This window comes from Penicillium chermesinum (genome assembly GCF_028974085.1).
Source record: "Penicillium chermesinum strain IBT 19713 chromosome Unknown utg000007l:1.0-2695246.0:1.0-2697696.0, whole genome shotgun sequence".
In the NCBI taxonomy this organism is placed as follows: domain Eukaryota; kingdom Fungi; phylum Ascomycota; class Eurotiomycetes; order Eurotiales; family Aspergillaceae; genus Penicillium; species Penicillium chermesinum.
Genome location: NW_026695317.1, coordinates 775,244 through 797,516, shown reverse-complemented (window position 1 = coordinate 797,516; position 22,273 = coordinate 775,244). Strand labels below are relative to the sequence as shown.

At 49.7% G+C, this 22,273-nt stretch overlaps 8 protein-coding genes across 8 annotated transcripts; 4 read left to right on the top strand and 4 right to left on the bottom strand.

Moving 5' to 3' along the window:
• Positions 1 to 698: 698 nt before the first annotated feature.
• N7468_009007 (ubiquitin-specific protease OTU1) lies at positions 699 to 1,682 on the top strand (the record flags this gene model as incomplete). The annotated part of the gene is made up of 1 exon (XM_058478303.1): positions 699 to 1,682. The coding sequence occupies one exon, from the start codon at positions 699 to 701 to the stop codon at positions 1,680 to 1,682; it is 984 nt and encodes a 327-aa protein (XP_058326633.1).
• Positions 1,683 to 1,827: 145 nt separating this feature from the next.
• On the bottom strand, positions 1,828 to 3,477 carry N7468_009006 (serine/threonine protein kinase CDC7; the record flags this gene model as incomplete). The annotated part of the gene is made up of 4 exons (XM_058478302.1): positions 1,828 to 2,532; positions 2,598 to 2,658; positions 2,715 to 3,162; positions 3,219 to 3,477. The coding sequence occupies 4 exons, from the start codon at positions 3,475 to 3,477 to the stop codon at positions 1,828 to 1,830; spliced, it is 1,473 nt and encodes a 490-aa protein (XP_058326632.1).
• Positions 3,478 to 3,754: 277 nt separating this feature from the next.
• On the top strand, positions 3,755 to 7,633 carry N7468_009005 (condensin subunit YCS4; the record flags this gene model as incomplete). The annotated part of the gene is made up of 6 exons (XM_058478301.1): positions 3,755 to 3,990; positions 4,071 to 4,573; positions 4,636 to 4,759; positions 4,811 to 4,952; positions 5,005 to 7,389; positions 7,460 to 7,633. 6 exons carry the CDS (start codon positions 3,755 to 3,757, stop codon positions 7,631 to 7,633), a joined length of 3,564 nt encoding a protein of 1,187 aa, XP_058326631.1.
• A 531-nt stretch (positions 7,634 to 8,164) lies between these two features.
• On the bottom strand, positions 8,165 to 9,803 carry N7468_009004 (putative oxysterol binding protein (Orp8); the record flags this gene model as incomplete). The annotated part of the gene is made up of 6 exons (XM_058478300.1): positions 8,165 to 9,106; positions 9,169 to 9,228; positions 9,288 to 9,357; positions 9,416 to 9,455; positions 9,523 to 9,599; positions 9,730 to 9,803. The coding sequence occupies 6 exons, from the start codon at positions 9,801 to 9,803 to the stop codon at positions 8,165 to 8,167; spliced, it is 1,263 nt and encodes a 420-aa protein (XP_058326630.1).
• A 535-nt stretch (positions 9,804 to 10,338) lies between these two features.
• N7468_009003 (ubiquitin C-terminal hydrolase 37) lies at positions 10,339 to 11,929 on the bottom strand (the record flags this gene model as incomplete). The annotated part of the gene is made up of 6 exons (XM_058478299.1): positions 10,339 to 10,862; positions 11,026 to 11,201; positions 11,259 to 11,440; positions 11,500 to 11,599; positions 11,655 to 11,749; positions 11,801 to 11,929. The coding sequence occupies 6 exons, from the start codon at positions 11,927 to 11,929 to the stop codon at positions 10,339 to 10,341; spliced, it is 1,206 nt and encodes a 401-aa protein (XP_058326629.1).
• Positions 11,930 to 12,315: 386 nt separating this feature from the next.
• On the top strand, positions 12,316 to 16,315 carry N7468_009002 (uncharacterized protein; the record flags this gene model as incomplete). The annotated part of the gene is made up of 5 exons (XM_058478298.1): positions 12,316 to 12,789; positions 12,842 to 12,990; positions 13,073 to 15,728; positions 15,803 to 16,047; positions 16,120 to 16,315. The coding sequence occupies 5 exons, from the start codon at positions 12,316 to 12,318 to the stop codon at positions 16,313 to 16,315; spliced, it is 3,720 nt and encodes a 1,239-aa protein (XP_058326628.1).
• A 150-nt stretch (positions 16,316 to 16,465) lies between these two features.
• Positions 16,466 to 19,760, bottom strand: N7468_009001 (rRNA-processing protein UTP22; the record flags this gene model as incomplete). The annotated part of the gene is made up of 2 exons (XM_058478297.1): positions 16,466 to 18,809; positions 18,859 to 19,760. 2 exons carry the CDS (start codon positions 19,758 to 19,760, stop codon positions 16,466 to 16,468), a joined length of 3,246 nt encoding a protein of 1,081 aa, XP_058326627.1.
• A 240-nt stretch (positions 19,761 to 20,000) lies between these two features.
• On the top strand, positions 20,001 to 22,070 carry N7468_009000 (cystathionine gamma-synthase; the record flags this gene model as incomplete). Its single annotated transcript, XM_058478296.1, has 5 exons — positions 20,001 to 20,045; positions 20,145 to 21,546; positions 21,602 to 21,785; positions 21,840 to 21,882; positions 21,948 to 22,070. Coding segments are annotated over 5 exons (1,797 nt in total), but the record flags the coding sequence as incomplete, so codon positions are not given.
• Positions 22,071 to 22,273: the final 203 nt, after the last annotated feature.

Below are 22,273 nucleotides of genomic sequence, written 5' to 3'. Positions count from 1 at the left end.
CTAATTACCATATACAGCGAGCTACCACAATCGATAAAACGGATCGTCGTCTTCATCTACACAGCTAAGCCAGAATCTTCATGAGCGCCTAAAGAAAGCGGGGGTAACTCTGGAACACAGCGATGCTCAACCATAGAAACCATGCCAGTCTACTAGTAGGTACCGTCTGATTCATACTAAGTTATTTGGGCCTCCAATTCCGGAGCATATGCCTGTCCAGAAAGTGATGTGCAACTATTTGATTGTGTGGTAACTGGTAGGGCTAGAAGAGACTGAAATTCAATAGCTTGTAAAAGTGTCCTAGATCTCCAAGAGTAGCATCTTGATATACTCATCGAGGTTTGAAAGTACCTTGTATGGATAAGATGCTGGATCTTTTGATGGCGGATGGTCTAGAAAAGTCTACACAGTATTCTACCAGGGACGCTGGATCCCGGATACGTTGGGCATTCATCCTTGGGATATTATCCTTAGTAATGACTTCAGCTAAATGTGTAAAGAAAAGGACTGTTTGCTTTGTTCAGTCGCTACTGAATTACAGTTGTTTGTTCGCGATACGAGTCTGCCAGAGAACCCGCCATCTTGGCGTTCCCTGACTTGGACTGGTTTACCCCACACCCGCGGCAGTTCAGATCGTCATACTTCCCCCTCATCACATACGCAGCGGTGTTTCGGCCCCTCGGAGGAACCTTGTCAAAATGCGATTTCGCGTGCGAGGCCCCTCCGGCCAGTCAACAGTCACCTTGGAGAGCTCATCATCAATTCAAGAACTGCGAGCCCAGATCGTCGAAAAGACAGGTCTGACCTCATTCGACGTGAAATACGGATATCCGGATATAAAGCCTCTGGCACTTGACCAATTCGCGCCGAATCAAGCAGTATCCGAAATCGGGATCGACCTTAATGGAGAGCAGCTTATAGTTGTACCGCGAGAGGGAGCTGCTCCTTCGAGTGAACCTCCAGCGCCCGCGTCTCAAGCCTTATACCAACAGCCCTCTTCCCCCCCAAAGCCCCAGTCCTGCGAAGACGACCCTCCGGAGATCGCATCTCCCGAGCATGGCGGTACATTCGTCCTGCGAGTCATGCCCGATGATAATTCGTGTCTCTTCCGAGCTGTGGGGGCAGCTGTCATGGGTGATATGGACACGATGGTGGAACTACGATCCATCGTTGCAGGGTCTATTCAATCAAACCCAGTGGAATATAGTGCTGCGATACTCGGCAAGAATCCGGACGACTACTGCCAATGGATCCAGAACGAGGATTCTTGGGGTGGTGCCATTGAACTCAAGATCTTAAGTGAATACTTCAACATCGAAATTTGTTCGATTGATGTCCAAACATTGAACATGTTTCAGTTCAACGAAGGGGCGCCAACTCGCTGCATCGTCGTTTATTCTGGCATCCACTACGACGTTCTGGCACTGTCTCCGTCGGATCCCCCATACACACACGCCAATCCATCTGCTGATGGCGATACTAAAATCTTTGAGGCGGTAGATCCTGTTGTGTTAGAGAAGGCTAAAGAGCTGTGCCAAGTTCTCCAACGCAAACATTATTACACGGATACTGCTGGGTTCTCAGTGCGGTGTAACACATGCGGGGGCACTTTTACAGGAGAGAAGGGCGCGGCCAAACACGCCTCAGAAACCGGTCATTACGACTTTGGGGAAGCTGTATAAGACCGCTGTTTTGAACAAATCAAATCCTCAGTTTTTTGGCGTGCATATTATACAAGATCTGAAGCTGTTTGAGCCTTGTGATCATAGGAGTAAAGTGAGAAGAGTTTATTGCAGAATAGAAGCATCGTGGACCATCAGCAGTGCATTATACGTTGTACGGACATTGATCATCATAGCATCGCAACTTCATCTTCTTCTTCTTCTTCCACGGCCTCATCGTCCTCGCCGAGTCGGCACTGTCCGGGTTGCCTCCCCATTTAACATCGTGATGAACAGGATTGGTGAAAAACTCATGCTGGAGTGCTTCTTCTGCACTGAAACGCTTGTTTGGATCCAGTTCCATCAGTCCCGAAAGAAGACGTGTAGCTTGGAGCTCGCTTTCAGTAAGATCCTCTACACAACTGGACCATTTGATCAGCTTCTCCCAACTGTAACCTTTCTCCCCAATGGTAGGAATGTTGGTTTCAAAAATTTGGCCATGCATAGCCGACGCTGCTTTCATGCGCCGAATGCCGAAGATGCTCGACATTTCAATCATAGCGTCAATATCGTCGGCCGAGTTGAAGAAGGGAAAGCGACGACCGAGCAAAGTGAGCAGAATCACACCGACAGACCACATATCAATTTTGGTTGTTTGGGATGTGCATTTGAAAAGCACCTCGGGCGCTCGAAATCCTCGAGTCCCAGCACGATTTGCCCGCCTTGATGGCCGAGAATCATTTTTGGGGTATCCAGCCGAAAGTCCTGATGAAGGTGGATTCTTGGAGTAGTGGCTGGATACAATTCGACTGCGACGGACGTATGATTGATGAGTACAGAGGCATGCACTCGTGTATTCTGAACCCTGCCGCTATAGAGTGAGGAGGGAATGGTCAGCAACACCATCGGTAAGTTTTAAGGAAGAGTAGAGCTCACCTCCGCGAGTCCAAAGTCTACAAGGACACCTTCCTTCAATTCTGGGTTGTAAAGGAAGTTTCTAAAGCTCATCAGTAAGCCGAAGAGATCGAATCAAAAATGCAGGTGTGGACTTACGTTGGCTTGATATCCCGGTGTAATATGTCATGTTCATGAACAGATTGTAAAGCAGTAAGCAACGACCGAAGATAGTGACGCATGTCCGCTACCATAAAGGTTCGGTATTGAATACGGAAATCGGTGTGAGGAAAATAAGGAAGCACGGCCACGACCTGATCCTGGTATCGGAATGCTGTGATGAGAGGACACACCGCTCGACAACCGCGGAGGTCATGGAGCAATTCAAGCTCATTTTGGATCCGAATAGGGCTGCTGGTGACATAAATCTTCTTCAACGCCACGTAACGGCAATTCCGGCGAGCTGTTTGCTCACCATTAACCCGACGCCGTTTCGAAGGTGGACTGACCCATGCTTCCTTTTGCTGTGCTTGCCCGAATATGTCCCAGTCGTTGTCATAATGGTCGTACAAGAGATCTTCGGCTTTATAAACGGTTGAAAATGTCCCTAAAAACGTCTCAGTATCAGTCCACAAATGAAATTCGAGCTTCAGCGGCACACACCTTCTCCGATTCGATTCACCAGTCTAAAGCGTTCGGAAATGCCAGGAAATGTGTCTTCCAACTTTGTCATGTCTTCTCGAACAGACTCGTCTACCTCTTCATCTTCGTAGTCGTACTCCGTTTCTCGTACCTCCGAATTCGAAGCCTTTCTCTGGCCCTCTTCAGGCGCGTATCGGTGTGCGGGAGCCTTAGAGGCTTGGAAAGAGCTACTACGCTGAAGCTCAAACACGCCCGGCGGTGCGGCTCGAAAGGCCGACATGGTAATGGGGTGTGCGGTCAATACAGGGTGGTAAGGATCTCAAAATCTCCCAAGCGCGTAAGAGGTCAAGACAGATGAATTTTAACAGCAAGGGAGGCAAAGAAGAAGCTATCCCAGCAAAAGCGTTGTTTACGCGTTGGTAATAGTAAAATACGCCGCGGAATTGCGGGCGGTATCGTCTGGCAGGGACCCGCTCTTGTTTGTTTACACTCCTCCCCTCCTCTTCGATCTCCGACTCTGGACCTTCTCCTTCCTCCCCCCCAGCCCCTCGCCCACCATGGAAGAGAGAATACAATTCGATATCAACGATTCGCTCAAGTATTACTTGAGTGATCCAGCTTCTATACCAACACCTGATGCTGAACCGGAACTCCTCGACTGTGAAAATGACCCCGACCAGTTGTCGCCCGCCCTAGTGGATAATGTATTGAATCCGATCGTGGATGCTGTTGCGGAGAACCCTGAAGGATTGACGAGGGCCTCATTCTTTGATTCCCTCCAACTGTTGTTAAAGTGCGCCCCGGTCCCTCCCAACTTCTCCTTCGAGGCTCTTTCCCGCCTGGAATCGACTCTGAACTTTTGAAACCCTACAGATATCCGACCCTCCTCTCCGCCAAATCGCTAAGCAAGGTGCTGGACCTGATCGTATCTGGACTCTCCGTGGAAGCCGACATTATCCATGGAGACCTAGAAGCTGACGAGCAGGATGCGATCCAACACCACAAGCAGCTCCTGGAAATGTACGGATTTCTCCTCCAATGGGCCCTGTCTGCCGTCGAGGTGAAAGCCGCCGAAAAAACTGCTGAGTCTGCGCCTGCCCGCCGTGGAGGACCCAAGTCGAAGAAATCCGCCAAGGATGGCCAATGGGATTGGACTCCTCAAATTCAGATTTCTATGGAGACCATGTGCAAGGTAATGAAACTAAAACTGAGCCGCATATTCCTAACCACCTCGGACCGCGATACCTTCATCAACCTTTTCACGCGCACAATCTATCTCATTTTGGAGAGTGAGCAGCGGGTCAAAAGTATGGCGATTCGCATGCATGCGTTTAAGGTCTTGTGTATCGCTGTAAAGCATCACGGCCATGCATTTGGTACGACCAACACCAAAGTTCCTGGGTATTCATCTCTGGTTAGGAACTAATTCGAGCCACAGGTGCCCAAACATCCATCGTACAAAGTTTGACCTACTTCGAGCATCTATCAGAGCCCATGGCCGAGTTCCTGCACATCCTTTCAGAGCAATATGACTATCCGCAGCTTTCGGATGAGATTTTGAAGTACTTGCCCAACCTTCCTACGCTGCTTGTTTCCATTCTAATCTGAAGCAGGGAACTTGGAAACAAAGAGTTCAATTCCAACGATACGCGAGGGCCGAAATCTGTTTCAGCATTCATAATCAAGCTATCTGAGTTAGCTCCAAGGTTGATTATCAAGCAAATGACCCTCTTAGCGAAGCAGCTTGATAGTGAGGTAGAAATCTACGCTGAAGACTCGCGGTAACTATTGCTGATCTCGAAACCAGGCATATACATTGCGATGCGCGGTCATAGAGGTCTGCGGCAACCTCATTTCTGACTTAAGTCGACAAGAAGAACCCAGCGAAAACTACAAGACCCAAATCAACGCCTTTTTCGACGTGCTGGAGGAGCGGTTCTTGGATATCAACCCATATTGTCGATGCAGGACAATCCAAGTCTTCATGCGCATCTGTGACTTGGAGCAGAAGTTCCCCAAGAGACGCCAACGCGCTGCTGAGCTAGCCGCGCGAAGCTTGGAAGACAAAAGCAGCAATGTGCGACGTAATGCGATCAAATTACTTTCAAAGCTTGTCGCAACGCACCCCTTCAGCGTCATGCACGGTGGCCAACTTTCATACAAGGACTGGGCGGAGAGATTGGACGGTGTAGACGCAGAATTAAACGCCTTGAGACCCCCCGAGACCCCCGGCTTCGACGCAGATGTTACTCAGATGCCAGATAGTGAACTTTTGGATGAAGCAACTCAACTGCCCGATGACTCTCCTTCGAAAGCCCCCAGAATGACCGAAGAAGAGAAGGAAATAGCTGTGCAAAAGGCAGCAGAACAAGCGGCGATTTCGGAATTGTTGACTCGCTTGCAACTCACGAGAAAGTACTACAATGAGGCGTTGCGCTTCATTGAAGTTCTTCACTCTGGTTCCACCATTGTGTCCCAGCTACTCTCTTCCCGTAACAAGAGTGAAGTCATCGAAGCCATGGACTTTTTCGTGGTGCTTGACGCCTACAAGGTCGAGACTGCTCGAGCTGGAATCAGACGCATGCTCCGTTTGATCTGGACCAAGGGCAACAGCGATGAAGGAAAAGGTGTCCAGACTCATCTCATTGACTGCTATAAGGGCCTCTTTTTTGATGCGCCAGCCTCCTTCAGCTCTAATGACGCAGCGAACTACATTGCGCGGAACATGATTAGTCTGACGTTTGGATCAACACCAGCCGAACTCACCTGCCTTGAGCAACTGATGAGTACAATGATGAAAGCTGGGCACATATCTGACGCAGTGATAGCCAAGCTTTGGCAAGTCTACAGTGTTCAGAAGAAAGAAATTTCGAAAACTCAACGCCGAGGCTCAATTATCGTACTCGGAATGCTTGCATTAGCTGACCCCGAGGTGGTAGTCAAGGAGATTGAGGCGATGCTACGGATCGGCCTTGGCGGGCTGGGAAGATCTGATCTTGTTCTGGCTAAGTACACATGTATTGCTTTACGACGAATGATGCCTGGTCGCCAGGCCAAGTCCAAAGATATTGGCATTTCCAAAATTGCCAACGACCATGCGGTTCTGACCAAGCTCGCTGCCATGCTCGAGATCAGCTCTAATAGCAAGGAGTGGTATGGTGTTGCAGAGCAGGCAGTTGGTGCTATCTACACCCTTTCAAAGCATCCTGATGCTCTTTGCTCAGACATTCTCCGCCGGAAGACTCGATTTGTTTTCCAGCCTCATCTTCAACGCCCCTCATCTTCCCATACCTCAGCGGAAGGCGAAGAGCAAAGACCCGGGACTGCTTCGACTGATGAACAAGGTTCAAAGCTCAAGCCTTCATCTGCGGCCCTGTCGCAGCTTCTCTTTGTTGTTGGCCATATTGCCATCAAGCAAATCGTTCATCTCGAGCTGTGTGAGCTTGATTTCAAACGCCGTAAGGCGGAGCAAGAGAAGAACAAAACCGCAGAGGCTGCTGCTCAGAGGAACACAGACAATACCGATGATGACGAACTCGATCTCATCGGAGGTACCACCGAAGACGACTTTACGGATGCCATGGCTCATATTCGGGAGCGTGAACTTCTCTATGGAGATAACTCCCTTCTCGCCAAGTTCGGACCCTTGGTTGCCGAGATTTGTGCCAACAACAATACCTATGCGGATCGTGATCTGCAAGCATCGGCTACATTATGTATGGCCAAGCTGATGTGTGTATCCGCGGAATACTGTGAGAAGAACCTACCACTTTTGATTACGATTATGGAGCGCTCCGAAGATCCCATTGTTCGCAGCAATGCTGTGATCGCACTTGGAGATATGGCTGTCTGCTTTAACCATCTCATTGACGAAAATACGGATTTCCTTTACCGACGTCTCAACGATGATGATGCCTCTGTCAAGCGCACATGTCTCATGACATTAACCTTCCTTATTCTGGCTGGTCAGGTCAAGGTCAAAGGCCAGCTCGGGGAGATGGCTAAATGTCTGGAAGACGAAGACAAGAAGATCGCGGACCTGGCGCGGATGTTTTTCACAGAACTGGCTACCAAGGACAACGCTGTTTACAACCACTTTGTCGATATGTTCAGTCTGTTGAGTGCTGAGCGTAACCTCGACGAGGCAGCCCTCCGGCGCATTGTCAAATTCTTGATTGGATTTGTTGAAAAGGTAAGCTATCGTCGTCTCTACACATATCACCCGTTCCCAAATGATGCATTTACTGAGGTTTCCTCTTCAGGAGAAACACGCTCGACAATTGGCCGATAAACTCGCTGCTCGACTCCCGCGGTGCGAAACTGAGCGGCAATGGAACGACGTTGCCTACGCCTTGTCGTTATTGCCTCACAAGAACGAGGAGATCACGAAGACCGTGACAGCGGGCTTTAGCAAAGTTGTGAGCGCCACGGCTTAGGTTCATCCGCAGAATTCCTGATGCGTAATGCCGTTAATGACCCTTATCTTTCTTACTGTAGCTGTTCAGTGGGTGATTCTGGATTTTGGGTGTTACAATGGGATGGGGGGGGGGCTTCATGCTTTTTTACATTTGTTTTCTTTTTGAGTCCGGCTTCAGGTCATGAGCTACCTGTACATAAGATTTTGTCATGCATATTCGTTCGAGAATTTGACACTATCTACGTATTCTCTTCCCTCGGTGTCAATGGATTTAAGAGAATATGCTAACAGACGAGTCTATCTCCATTCTGATCGTAAGGGAATTACAAACCTCGTAGAGTCAGCAAGAAAGCCATCCATTCGCCCACGTGAATATTCAGAACAGGAATGGAAAATATACAACACTGTTGAAAACGAAGCAAGGGGGAAATAATTCTAATATGCAGAGGGTAAGGCTGAACACAAGACGCCGAGGTGAAACGTGGTCGTATGCCAGATACGCCATCGATTCACCACCGTAATAAAACCCACAACCGCAGCCATTGTGTATCTAAGCGCCTTTAACTGTACTTTCTTCCAAGGAGTAGTCTCCATCCCTAATGCCTTGTAGGACTTTCTGACCCTCTTCAGTCAGCTCGGGTTTACCCAGCGGAGTGAGGGCTCCTGTGAAAAAGCGAGGCTTCCATTCCTCGTTGCTCGCTTTCCGTTCCGCAGCGCGCTGGCGTTGACGCTCCTCAATATCCTGCTTGAGTTTGGTTGCTTGCGTGAATTGCTTGCTTGTGATGGCGTTTGTAACATCACCCCAGAATTTCAGGGATTCATTGGAGAGCTGTTGTTCATCGGGAGGCACGTTCTTGGAGGCAGGGAAGAGCGGCTCGACATCAATGAGGACCTGGGATTCCTTACTTCCGGCGACGGTATATGTGATTTTGCCGTGCCAGGATCCGCTAATGCGGGCGACCACGTCCTTCTCTGCAACATCCTTGATCCTTGTGGTAGTATCCTTGTCGGGGTTGAAGCGGAAGATAACACCCTCAAGCCGATGCTGGGAACGCCCGATCCATCCCTCTTCCAAGTACTGCAAGATAGCCTTCATTCGAGTCTTGCGGCAGGTGATATATGCTGCATCTGACACAGTGATCGCTAGTGCGCCACGCAGCAGGCCTCCCAGGTAGGCATGTGGGTGCGTCAACTGATATTCCTCGTTATCTCGCTTCTCGATGTTGACAAAGATGCCGAGGTTATGCTCTCCCGGGCTCACTCTAATATTGGTACCGGTGAACTTGGCACTGATCTGGTCGAATCCTCGCGCTGAGACGCCTCGTTGGGGGCAGTCAATGTAGAAGGCTGAGACCGGAGGGTGATGTGAGGTCTGCTCAGTCAGGTAACACACCTTAACAGGTTCTCCTCCATCTGTGGCAGCAGCACCATTGACTTTTACACCCGGTACATTTGCTTCGGAGGCGTCTCCTTCTGTCACATCCCAGCTGCACTGTTTCAAATCATCAGCACAACCCACCCGCAACCAGCAGCTGTCTTTGCGCCGTTACTCACTCGGAAGAACTCTCCCAGGGTTGAATTATAGGGCTTGCAGGGTTTCCCTTTGATGTATTTCTGCGGCACATTTCAGCATAAGATCCCAGGCGACAAGTATGATACGCGGAAGTATATACCAGGTCTTTTGTGAACCAGAACTTCAACACTTCCAGCATCCGACCCAACTCATCATCGGAGGTGCCGATACTGTAGCTCTGGAGTCAGCATATGAGCGCTTACATGATGGATGGGTTACGTTGCTGACCTGGCAAAGGTTTCCGGTCGGTCCAGGTAGTTCCAGTATTCTAATTGTCATATCAGCTTCTGCCTCGAATTACTCGTCTTGCTGTGTCCGTGCTCTTGTAGACATACCTAGATTGGGGCGCGGTTCTAGTAGCTGAGCCGGTAGTGAGAATCGAACTGAGGCGATATCTGTCACACCCACGAACCTGGGTTATCGTGGTATCAGCATCGTCTGTCTTCCCGTGATTTGCTTTTCATTGGTCTGCCTTTTCATTGTCTTCCGGTATACGCAGCTATTTCCTCAGACAAAAGAGAGCGAAGAGCGATGCAACTCACTTTCGGAGGATGGATAGGAAGGTCTTCAGCTTGGAAGAATCATCGGGAGCCTTCTCGGCCACGGGCGATGACATTATGTGGCGACAGGGTTGTCAGGAGAGCTTCAGACAAAGCGGGAATGCGGGGGTTGACGCGTTCAAGCAGATAAAATAGGATCGCGGGCGATGGCCCTTGACACCAAAGGCAGGGAACACACAAAGAGGAGTCTGACAAGATTCCAGACTTATATCAAGAATGAACCAAGTGAAGTTGAAGGGGAGGGAAGATCTAATGCAAGAAACAGGCGGTGGGCGACCTTAATTTTTTGCCCCCCGGCAGGCAAGTGGGGAATGTACATTGGAGTTGTATACTTGGAATGGGTTCTAACTACTGCGTATTAGGTTCTTATCTTTCGCCCATGAGTCTTGAATGTCCGGGAGACCTTCAAGATCAGCATACGATGCCTATTCAACCGGGTACCTGCTACCTGCTACCTGCCGCTTTCCTGTAAAGTGTACGTCACCAAAAACAGTGAGGTATTAAGGGAAGAATTAAGGAATTAAGGTATGGAAGTGTGGGCCAATCACTGGGCCACGAGGGGTCAGCTCTACTTCTCCATTTGCCTTGGACTCAGTCCAACAACTCCGCCAAGAGTTGCTTGCGTGCTAGGAATCGCAACCATGTCCGCACAGCCGGTCCATAATCGTATCGTCTCCCGGTCGCATGGTCTTCGTCTAACCGCTGAGACTGCTGCTCCTCACGTATCCGGCCCCGCAACATCTGCTGCTCGTCTCGAAGCTTTCTGAGCTCTTCCTGTAGCTCCGGTATTGAGCAGCTGTCAAACTCCACTTCGGGGATAGATGCCGCATTAATCGCAGCGGGTGTCAGTTCGAAAGAAAGATCTGGACCCAGCAGGGTTTCGTTGAGATCCGCTAGCATGGCTTTCACGGAAGGTTGTTCGTCAGAAGCTAATAATCGCGCATTAAGCCTCTCTAGCTGCCGCACATTACAAGCAAGCTGCTTGGTAAGGTCGAGGATGGGGTCCCGGACTAGCCCAAGAATGGAAAATTCGATCTGGCCCTCCTCATACGCCGCCATGCGGTCGAGAATGTTGGGCCTAGCCACTTGCAACCAGTCATCCACCGAACATGCACCTTCAAAGGACGTTAGCACATTATACACTCACTCATCTCAATCGGAACGAAAAAGGAGGTTAAGGGGTCCGAAAAATTTCAGGCCCGGATCACGAATTCCGTCATCGGGGAATAAAGAGGTAGGGATGAGGGTGAAAAATATGTCATGGGTTCTGGTCCTTACCAAGTGCTTGAGGCTGCCGTTCTAGACCATCAAATTTCCAGAGTTGGCCCAAAGCTGGCATGAATGCGATAAAATGGAAAGTCACATCTGACTCGCTGTCTTCTTGCCCCTTCGATCGCTTTTTGTTCTTAGATTCAGACTTGAGTTGGAAGTCGGTACTCAGGATATCCATCTTTCTTTTCGCATAGACCTTTGTTAGTAGCTAGTCAACAGCGAATGATCCATATACATACCGAGCAAAGGAATTATGCACCCGCTTGACGAATTCGAAATTGTTGATTGCGTCGCCTCGAAGGGCTGGAGTAAAAGGCATGGTGAACTCTTTGAAGTGCCGGAGGTGCTCTCCCAATTCAATGTCAGGTATATTGTTGACGATATTGAGCAAAGCCACGCTAGCGCAAGCGTTATCCGCAGTCTAAGAGCCGGAGTCAGCTCCAGGTCCAGTGCTCCCCGGCGTAGTGGTAGTGAAATTACCTGATTTGCAAACCAAAGACCATCCGGGCAGCTGGCCTCTTGCTTCTCGGCATCGTCCTCTCGCCAGCGAAATAGGAAGATCAGGCCATAGATAGGCTTACTGTCGCACGATGAACGAGCAATTCTGCCGTACGTCACTTCCATCGCGGACTTACTTGAGGAATTCCAGCATCTCCTCATCTAGGGAGATGATCTCCTGGATCTTCACGCCTTTTACTCCAAATTCCCGGAGCATCACATTGAATAGAGCCTAATCGATCCCATGAGCAAGGAGAACTGATGCAAGAGAAGCTCAACACACTGGTTCTGATTCAATCTCGCAGAAGCCATTCCAACTGTCCTTCTGGGCGAGAGTAGCAGGCTTGCAAATCTCCTGACTTTTGTCTTCTGCAGAGTCGGTCAGGCGTCGCTTCTTGGTTCGTGGAACCATGGTGGAATGCAAAGCTCTTGAGGATGGATCGATGGATGAAACCCCAAGCTGGAGAAGATCAAAACAGCCTAAATGGACGATCCAACTCCCAAATTAGGGAACAAAGAGATGGTGTCGCCCTGATGGCTGAGAATACTGGCATGTCACTGGATCCGGAGCCTTAGCCTGACGCGTTTCCCGCGTTCCTCTTGAGCTCGGCAACTTCACTTTTTTCTTGTTGTTCCTCCCCTCGCGCCTTCAAGCCAACCCCACCACCTCCAATTCGCCCTCCGGACAGCTTTCTGGTGAAGAGGGGGAATTGCGAATACAGAGGGTCACCTTTGACTTTCTCTCGCCAAAAGCTCTCACCTAATCCTTCCCCCAGTTCCTAGCTACCACAGCATGCCATGAGTGGCACTCCTCGTCTTCCGTCTGCTTTTCCTCAGACGCCTCAAACAATTACAACGAGAAGAAAGCTCTTTGAAACTCCTCGCTCCAAGCCCCGTGACGTCAAAGAGCCGAGGTCATCAGCCAAGTCCCCGATAAAGTCCCCAGCCAAATCTCCGGCAAAGCCACCCAAGCCTGCCGAGCCTTCGAGCACACCTTTGGTGCCCGTCCATTTGGTCGACGCTCCCTCCCAGCGACTCTATGTGGTAGCCTTTTATCTGGTCCTCAATGCATGGCGCGTGTATGAGTCTTGGACTGCGTCCGACGAGCTGGACTCAACATGGTTGTTTCTGAAATGGGTTTCGGTGGATGGTGTCTTCTTGTTTGGCCTCCAAGCCTTGCGCATTCCTTGGTTGGAGTGGGCTTTCCCAACCACACTTGCTGTTTTCTTACTTCATGTGGTTGGTAATGTTTTTCTAATGTTCCGCATTCCGGTATGTCTCACAGCCCTGATGATTGAAATTGTAAACCGCTAATGCTACATAGATTCCTCTGGGTATTTGGATAGCGGAATTGGTCAAAATCGCCTACGACCGTGAGCTATCGATCTCCGAGCGGAAAGTCAAACCTGGCGACATTATTCACAATGCTTCTTTGATCCTGGGAAAGCAAATTGTGCACATTTTGCCTGAGGGGTAAGTCATCCGTCGGTTGTGAAGGGTTGGAGGAAACCAATATAGCTGGAGTGTTTGGCTAATTTCCTTTTCGAACCTTTAGGTCTGCCATCCTCAATCCGGAACGCGATCCGCTGTGCCTTGACTCCCAGAAAAATGTTATCGACCTCCCCATCCGCGTCAACCAGACCGAGCCCATCCTTATTGAGGTGCTTCGGCTCGATCTGAACACGGGAGAAAATGAGACTATAACGATCCCGGCAAAGCAATTGAAGCAAATCAAGCGCCAAGCGGACAAAAGACACGCGACTCTCGACCCAGTTCCTTACCGCGACCTGCATATACCGATCAAGAAGACGGGTATCTACCGTTTGCAGCGCGTTGTGGATGAGTCCCAACTAGACGTCCGAACTCGCACATCCGATGCATTGGTAGTGGCCTGTCCGCGAGCATTGATCAAGAATTCCCATACAAACAAATGCAGGGGAGAGTTGTCGAATTTGGTGCTTGAGGTGGAGGGGACGCCCCCGTTAAAGATCAAATATAGCCGTCAGGTTAATCATCATGACCGCGGGTTCTCCTTTCAGAACATTCAACCTGATAACCTCCGTTCTCCCCTCTTGAGTCAAAAACAGGGCGGTGCGCTTTTCAGCGTCGACCAACCAGACTATATATGGGCCCAAAGTCAGATTATCAGTGTGCCTCTGAATGAATCACTCAATGTTGGCGGCGATTGGCTTTACGCAGTTGAAGAAGTCCACGACGCGTGTGGGAACATTGCCAATTATTCGTCCATATTTGAGGATGGAGAACGTCCCACTAGCAAATCTTTGTCGCAGTGGCATCAATTCTCGGTTCATGAACGCCCACTTATTTCTTTCGCTGGTTGCAATGATCAACGCCCCCTTGAAGTTGCCCGCGGAGATTCTGTCGATCTTCCAGTCAGATTCCAGCCTGTTGGAGGGGGTTATACTGGCGATGGTCCATTCTCCGTCGCATATTCCTTCAATCCTGGCTCCGACTTGAAGACAGGGGATCCTCAGACCTCTAGAACGCTGGTGATGAAGTCATTGGATCAGAAGGCACCCATCAAAGAACCTGGTTGGTATTCTTTGTCATCAGTCTCCAGTCAATTCTGCCCCGGTGATATCTTGGAACCTTCGAGCTGCTACCTGCATAATCCACCAGAACCTGAGCTCTCGATAAAATCCGAGAAGAAATTCGATCGGTGTGCCAATAATGCAATCGGTCTTGTGGTTGACCTTGATCTTACGGGGTCGCCCCCATTCCGGGTCCGCTACAATGTTGAGAACTCCAAGGGAGTGCTCACAAGGACGGAAACCATCAGCGGACTACGAAGCCAGTTAGACCTGACTCCAACGGAGGCAGACTTCTACCGCTATCGCTTTCTGGATATCGAAGACTCAGTCTATTCTCCTCGGTCATTGAAAGACAAAGTGGCTATTCTTGAACAAGATGTCAAGCCCCCTGCTTCTGCTCATTTTATCGGGCCAAGGCAAGCGCGCAAGGCTTGCTTCGGGGAGTCCATATCTGCCGGTGTCTCCTTTTTGGGCGAAGCACCATGGACCTTGCAATACGAGCTCATCCACAACGGCAAGAGGACGAAGCACGTGCTCGAGTCTGACACTGAGACGGCGACCATCACCACAGATAAGCTGATCAGCGGTGGTGAATACAGCCTCGTATTGACGAGCGTCAAAGATAAGTCGAATTGCAAGCGCAACTTGAAGGACGTTCTCAAAATCGATGCTAGGTCCAAGCCGCCTCATGTTGCATTCGGGGAAATCGACAAGAAACGCAGTGTTGAAGCCCTGCAAGGTTCAAAGATCGAACTGCCTCTGAGGTTGAGTGGTGAGCGGCCATGGTCTGTAAAGTATAAGAACGTGGACGTCGACAAAGCTCCGGTTGAGAAGACATTCCTCAGTGAGAATAGCGCTTTGACAGTGACCCAACAAGGTCTTTACGAGATTCTCGAGGTCCGAGATAGCTCGTGCCCGGGGACTGTGGACCAAGCAGCGCAAGAATTTGAAGTATCCTGGATACCCCGACCCCAAATTATCGCCGTCGATGGCACTGTGATTGGATCAACAAAGGAGTATGCGAAATCCGAGGTCTGCCAAGGTGACGACGACAGTCTTGAGCTACGCCTTTCCGGAAATCCTCCGTTCGCTCTTCAGTACGAGCAACGTCGCAAGGCAGACCGTGCAGCTTCTACTGGACAGCGAAATCTAAGGACCGGCCTGAATGTGATTTCGACCGAGATGGAGACCTCTGAGCCTGGCCTCTACACCTACAAATTTACTGATGTCAGCGACAATCTCTACGACCATGATCCAAAGAGTAGCGCTTTGGTTGTCACTCAGAAAGTGAATCCCCTGCCCACGGCTCGTTTCGACTCCCCCGGCCATATCTACGGCTTCTGTAAAGAGGACGCGACTGGTGAAGAAACAATCCCTATCACTTTGGAGGGTGTTCCGCCGTTCTCGTTGGACATCACCATTAAGCACCACTCGAATGCCAAGCCAGAAATTGTTTCAATTCCGAAGATCAACTCCAATCGGCACAATCTGCCCATTCCTCGGCGCCATCTTGATCTTGGTCAGCATGTGGTCAGTATCAACAAGGTCCGTGATTCTCGTGGCTGCCAACGAACAACTGAGTATGACGCCTCTTCCGTTCGAGTATCTGTGTCTGATGTCCCGACCATCATTCCCCTTGAGTCCAAGGTCGACTACTGTGTCGGTGAGCGATTGTCATTCTCCCTTTCGGGCCACGCCCATTCGATGTGTTCTATACGTTCAACGGTGCTCAGCGCAAGGCTACTTCACAAAACACCAATTTCCGCCGTATCGCAGAGCGGGCTGGAGAATTCACCATCACTGCAGTCGGTGATGGCGCCAGTGGGAGATGCAAGGCCCATAAGGATATCACTAAGGTGATCCACGAGATGCCCAGCGTGCGAATTAGCAATGGCCAGGTCTCGGTCGTGGACATTCACGAAGGTGGAGAAGCCGAGCTCCATTTCGATTTCTGGGGAACACCCCCATTCGAGTTCACGTAAGTCTTATCAACTTCACTTTTGGACCCTGGCTGGCGCCCTGGTTTTCCTATGCTAATTGTCTTTTATAGTTACATTCGAAGCTCCAATGCTCGTAAGGGAAAGAAATCGGAGGTGCTTGATATTAAACATGATATCTCCTACGAGCATCGCAAAACCGTCAAGACGTCTGACGAAGGTACCTATGAGGTCGTGGCAATTAAGGACAAATTCTGCTCGTTTGCCTCGCAGGTCCCATCAGGCAAGTCAGACCGGGGCTCTTCATGATATGTAAAATGATTCTTTTTTCTCTGCGAATTAATGCTGGTGCTGGGTGTTTTGTTTTAAATTGTTTGCATTGCAGCGGCGCTAGCAGGTAATGTACATTCACCAGTAGGACAGATCTAATTTAGATGATTTCTCTTCCTTCAACCCTGATCAAACATTTGCTTTATCTGCTATGTTCGTTTCAATTGTATGAATAAGACCCTCGCCCAGCCGAGCAATCTCGTTCAAGATTGCTGGCTTATTGATGACCACACGGTCCTGCTGCTCGTCGGAACCGGCCGAATATGTCGAATACGCAGTCTTCAGGTTCCAACTTCGTGGTTTCAAGGACTGTGGGTTCCAAACCCCAGCAATTACAGGACAATGGTCATCGCCGTGGAATAGGAGCAAGTTCTGGCCATAACAAGCGTGGACATCGTGTGCAAATGACTTGACAATAGCCAATTTGCTAGTCTTGTTCGACACACTCATCCCTGCTAGGTTCTTGAACTTGGGCGGAGGAGCCGAAGGGGCTCCCAAGAACTTGGGCTGTAGATGGATAACAAAATCGTAAGGAGCCAGCGATGTCTGGAACAGATCAGATGGGTCCATATCATGGCTCTGCTCCTTTAGCAAGTTGATTGCCGCTTTCGCTAAGACAGACATCCGACCAGCTACCACCTTCGAGGGCATTTCATACTGGGTCCACGTAACGCCGTCGGTATCAATATCAGATGCCACAAACAATGCAACAGTGTTCATCGCTGGGTCAATATTACGCCAGGCAGTGAAACGAGTGCGAATGGTTTCGGTAACCTCCGGGGTCAGATCGCCACTCACATCGACAATGAAAGGTTCTTGATGCCAATCCCAGCGAGAAAGAAGATGTAAAGTCCGCAAGAACCCAGTCATGATACTCGAAGGACAATCCCACGGCGAAGGCTGAGTGAAGATACGAACAGTCAGGAGCTCAATTAGTTCTTCAGATATTTGGGTCGAGAAAAGGTGCGAGTTGAACCAATGCTTGACCAATCGAATTGTGGGTGAGAGCAGTGGGAAACGAGTACAGAGACTCCGCATCGCTTGAGTCAGGCGTGGTGCATGTACAAACAGCTGCTTGAATTTGAAGAGAGCAAACGCAACCTCTTCTCGTTCTCGGGGGCTGATAGTCTTGTTCTTCAGTCGACGCTCAAGAAGAGTCTGTTCACGGTCATGGTGGATTCTGAGGCGGAAGAGAAATCCTGAGTTATGAACAATATCGAGATAAGCATTGTTGAGTATTTTGCTCGATTCGTTTTCAAGGCCAACTTGACAGGAGGACGCAGCACCGGATGACTTCAAGCAGTCGCCGATCTTCAGTAAGAATGCGGCTTTGGTCATTTGAATAGCTGCAAAATCATCGGGCCAACGCGAAGAGCTTTCAAATTGAAGCGCGACATCAGCGGGCTCTTGGCCTCCACCATGACCCTGTACACGCAATGCGGTGTATCGGAGTAGCGGAGTTGCGGGCGCAAGATGCCGGATAGTCAAGGGGACTTCTTCCATGTTTCCAATAGATCGCTCTAACTCCTTGAACGCCTCGTTGATGGATTGGAAAGGAGAGCTAGAGTAGGTTAAGACCCCGTCGCCCTCCTCAAGCAGCTTCTGATCATACTCGTCGCCAGTGAAGTCAAAATCATCTTCCGACAACTGGAAGTGGCGTTGCAAGATGTAACCCAGTATTTGAAGTACAATGGAGTCCTCAGGTTGCTGATCTGACCACACCAAACTTTCCAAGATGCTGCCATCTTTGAACCGTCGAAGCTCGGACTTCTCCCCCCAAAATTCCCGGAACGCAGCAGCTTCTTCCTTCTCCTCTGCGGGTGGACCATGGTCAACCACCCGGCCTACGTTGTCGGCATCAAGCAGAAACCCAACCGATAGTCCATGGCTCGCTTTCTTGTTCAAAGCCTTTGAGCGAACAGGCCAAGAGCCAGCGCATTGGCTACTCAGCGAGATGAGTTTGACTCTATCCCCAAAAGCTTTCAGAAGAGTGGTATGTAGAGTGTTTTGCAAGCGAAGGGCCCGCAGGGTATCGCCATTGAATGCACTAGGGAAATGTATGAGTCGGTCAAACCGTAAAGCGGGTTCATCAACCTTGAAAATGAAAACCCGATCAAAATTGTCTTCACGAGACTCATTCAACATTTTAAGAGTGATGGATGCTTCATGTCGGAGAGCCTTATATGTCCAAGGCGTCATCTTGTATAGAATGTTCAGTCCTCTCCGCCCATCGTATAAAACAGGACCTCCTTCTGGGGCCGAGATGTCATTGGCGAAGAGAATCAGCGGAGATGACAAGTCACGGCCTGCAATGAATTGCATGGTGGCCTTGAAGATCTGATAGCTGCTATAAGATCGTAGAAGAACCGGCTGGCCAGACGGGCCACCGCCTTCGAACAAGAGAAAAAACAAGAGCTGCCCATTCGAAACCTCCAAACCCTCCGTTCTGAAAAGAGCTAGAAAAGCCTCGTTGCTGCAGCCAAGTTCGTCCCAGAATGCATCCATCACGAAAGGACTCACACTTCTGCGCAGTCGAATGAAGATGTTTGTGAAAGAGAGCGACAGCAGCCTCTGATCTGAGACTGGCGTTGTAGAAAGGTGTAGACTCGCCACTGTCAGTCTGTCCGGCAGTGGATCCTTGGCGGATATTACATTTGCCTGGAAGAGTCTTCGTGATTGGAAACAATTGTGGATCAATAGCAGTAAGAATGCGAATTTTGGGCTGAGACGAGCCTTTACCTGCTTTCGAGGTAGAAAGAGGCTCTAAGAGAATGATTGGGCGTAAGCTGTCCCCATCTTGAAATCCAAACCTGACATCCAGGGCCAGCTCATTGGAAATCTCCTGTATTCCTGCTGCGATGCATGCTATATAGTACGCCCGTTTGTGGAAAAAGCGATAGTTCACATAGTCTTTCTCCTGAAAAATCGAGTTCGGCATGGTCACTGCCAAATCGACAGGTCGAGCGTCGGTCGTCTTTGCCCCATTCCGTAGGGTAAAGCTTCCCACCACATTGATGTTGGCAGGCTTTGCATATGACATGGTGTACTTGACATCTTTAGCTGGCCGTGGCTCAGGCCAAGGGATCACGATTTCAGAGGTCGTTCGCAACTCTTTTTCGGCTTCTGGGACGAATTGAGGAGATCTCTCGGGTAAGCTTTCAATCACATCTTTCAGCTTGTGCAGAATATCCTGGAACTTCGAGACTTGTTTGTCATAATTTGGTCTCAGCCCAGTCAGCAGTTCATCCATCTGAAGCTTGAAGAAGTTTGATTTGTAGAAACCGGTAGCCGTAGCAAGTTCTGCGGACTGATCTTGCTTGCCCTTGCGGGCTAAATGGTTCTTCGATGCATCATCCTTGCGCTTTCCTTGAGGATCGTTCGATTCGGGGCTGAGTTTCCTCCGCTTCACCGCGTGCCCCGACATCGTGGAGGCAGGCATTTGTGTACGATGAGGTTTCGACGGGAAATTTTTTTTATGGGGTCGGCATTTTGCGATAAGAGCGATTAACAACTCTGCTGAGTCAGAGGCGCCGCCATCGCCGAAATCGCAACGCAGATGTGACTCGATTCCTTTCGTTTTCTTTTTGTTTTTTGTGTAAAAGCAATTCTTCTTTCGTCCTGCTCTCCTATTCTACTTCTCTGTCTGATCCTTTCCCTTCGAAGATGTTACAAGCTATTGGAGGCGCAGTGCCCCCCCAATACCGACCATGTATGTTTCCCCGGGCCCCGCGGTAGTTCCCTTCTGTACGGCGATGCTAGACATGAGATGATGGTTCCATCATGAATGAGCTAATAACACTTTACAAAGGCCGTCAGCGTATCCCTTCCAACATGGAAAGCTAACATTGCCTACGAAGAAGGCCAGGATTGGATAATTGGAAAAATGGAATGCGGCTATCCTCGATTTTTCGTGCATCCCATCATTCAGAAACTCGCAGCGGAGGTGATCCAGAGAGTCGGCGATCCGGATAACGAAGCTGTTACTCTGTTTGCTACGCATAAAAGTGCCAAAGCATGCCGGTCATTCATTGTATCGAAAATTAACGAAGAAGAATCACAAAAGATCCGCGTCGTTAGCTTTGTTCCTGCCCCGCATACGGATACTAGCTTGTCCTCAGTCACCTCGTCCCTCTTCGCCACCATATACCCAAAAGAGTACGCTCCTGTCGCCAAACAAGTGTGGCAGCATTCTGGAGATGGGGTATCGAGTCGCCGAGGCGAGTTCTGCCTTCGTGCTCTTCAAGATGAATTCTTAGTGGAGGACAAGGGCACGTCAGCGACTGAATCTTTGCCCGAACGTCCTTGCAAGGGCCCCCGCAGATATAGAGGCCGCCGCTCTTTGAGTGGGATCTCATGGGGAGCTTCGTCAACGGCGGCGGTGGCACCTACAAATGGCGCAGAAGATGGCCGTGATTACTCCCATTTCATCGAGGAGCGCTTTGGACGCAACTTGAGCGCCAAGCATGCCGATCAGGCGAAAACTGCGGTCAGAAGGCGCATTGCGGGCGTTTTGACTGCAGATGGAGAGCTGAACGAGGCCCTCGAAACAACTTCCACGGAAGGGCGAGTTGCTGGTATCTCGGCAGACGATGTGCTGCTTTATCCCACTGGCATGAGTGCTATCTTCAATGCCCATCAAACATTGCTCAATACCCGCGGTCCACTCAAAAGTATCTGTTTTGGTTTCCCATACACGGACACTTTGAAGATCTTGCAGAAATGGGGGCCGGGCTGTCTATTTTACGGACATGGATCATCAGAGGATCTGGATGATCTTGAGTCTCGTTTGAAGAAGGGTGAAAGGTTCCTCGGCCTATTCACAGAGGCGCCTAGTAATCCTCTACTTAGGACACCGGACCTTCGACGCATACGAGCCCTTGCAACCCAGTATGATTTTGCGGTGGTTGTTGATGAGACTATCAGCAATTTCCTCAATATAAATGTTCTTCCTCATGCGGACATGGTTGCCAGCAGTCTTACGAAGATCTTCAGCGGGGACAGTAATGTCATGGGAGGAAGTCTTGTTCTCAACCCCCATGGACAATACTACCACAAACTGAAGGAGACATTTAGTCGGGATTATGAAGACATGGTCTGGGCAGAAGATGCCGTCTTCCTGGAGAGAAACAGTCGTGACTTTGTGGCAAGAATCGAGAAAATAAACTCTACATCAGAGGAAATCACTGCGATGCTGAAAGCATCTCCGCTCGGTAAGAAGCCCAAGACACCTTTGTAACTTTCAACTCTTTGCTCACGGACTCATAGTCAAGGAAGTATACTATCCGAAATATAGCCCTACACGGCCCTTCTATGACAGCCTTCGCAATCCTAACGGTGGATATGGTGGCCTCTTCTCAGTCAAATTCTACTCAACTGCCGAAGCTATAGCCTTTTTTGATACCCTAGAAGTTCTCAAAGGACCCAGTCTGGGCACTAACTTCACCTTGGCGTAAGCTCCCTCAATGCGACATATGAGCCAAATGATCTAGCTAATAATCTTTAGATCCCCATATGTTCTCTTGGCTCACTTTAGCGAATTGGACTGGGTATGTTATCACCAGATGTCGAGTTTCATATTGGGACAACAATCGAAATGCTAATGTGTTGATAGGCAAAATCCTTTGGCGTCGAGGCCGACCTCGTTAGAGTTAGTGTCGGACTGGAGGAGCTGCCTGACCTGCGTTTGAGGGTCCAAAAGGCTTTGGATGCAGTCGAGAAAGCGGTAACTAAATAAGCAATGGCATGGCAACCTTGGAAGCTAGAAGATTTCCCAATACCTGGGCAGCATCACATCAACTGCGTGTCACTTCGAGTGTCTCAAACTGTCCTATTTTGTACTTAGAACATACCATGTAGCTATGAAAACCCCCTCGAAGCAGGTTCTCGCATCGTCACATATCAAAACCTACTGATACTTCTCAAAGACCGTGGATGACG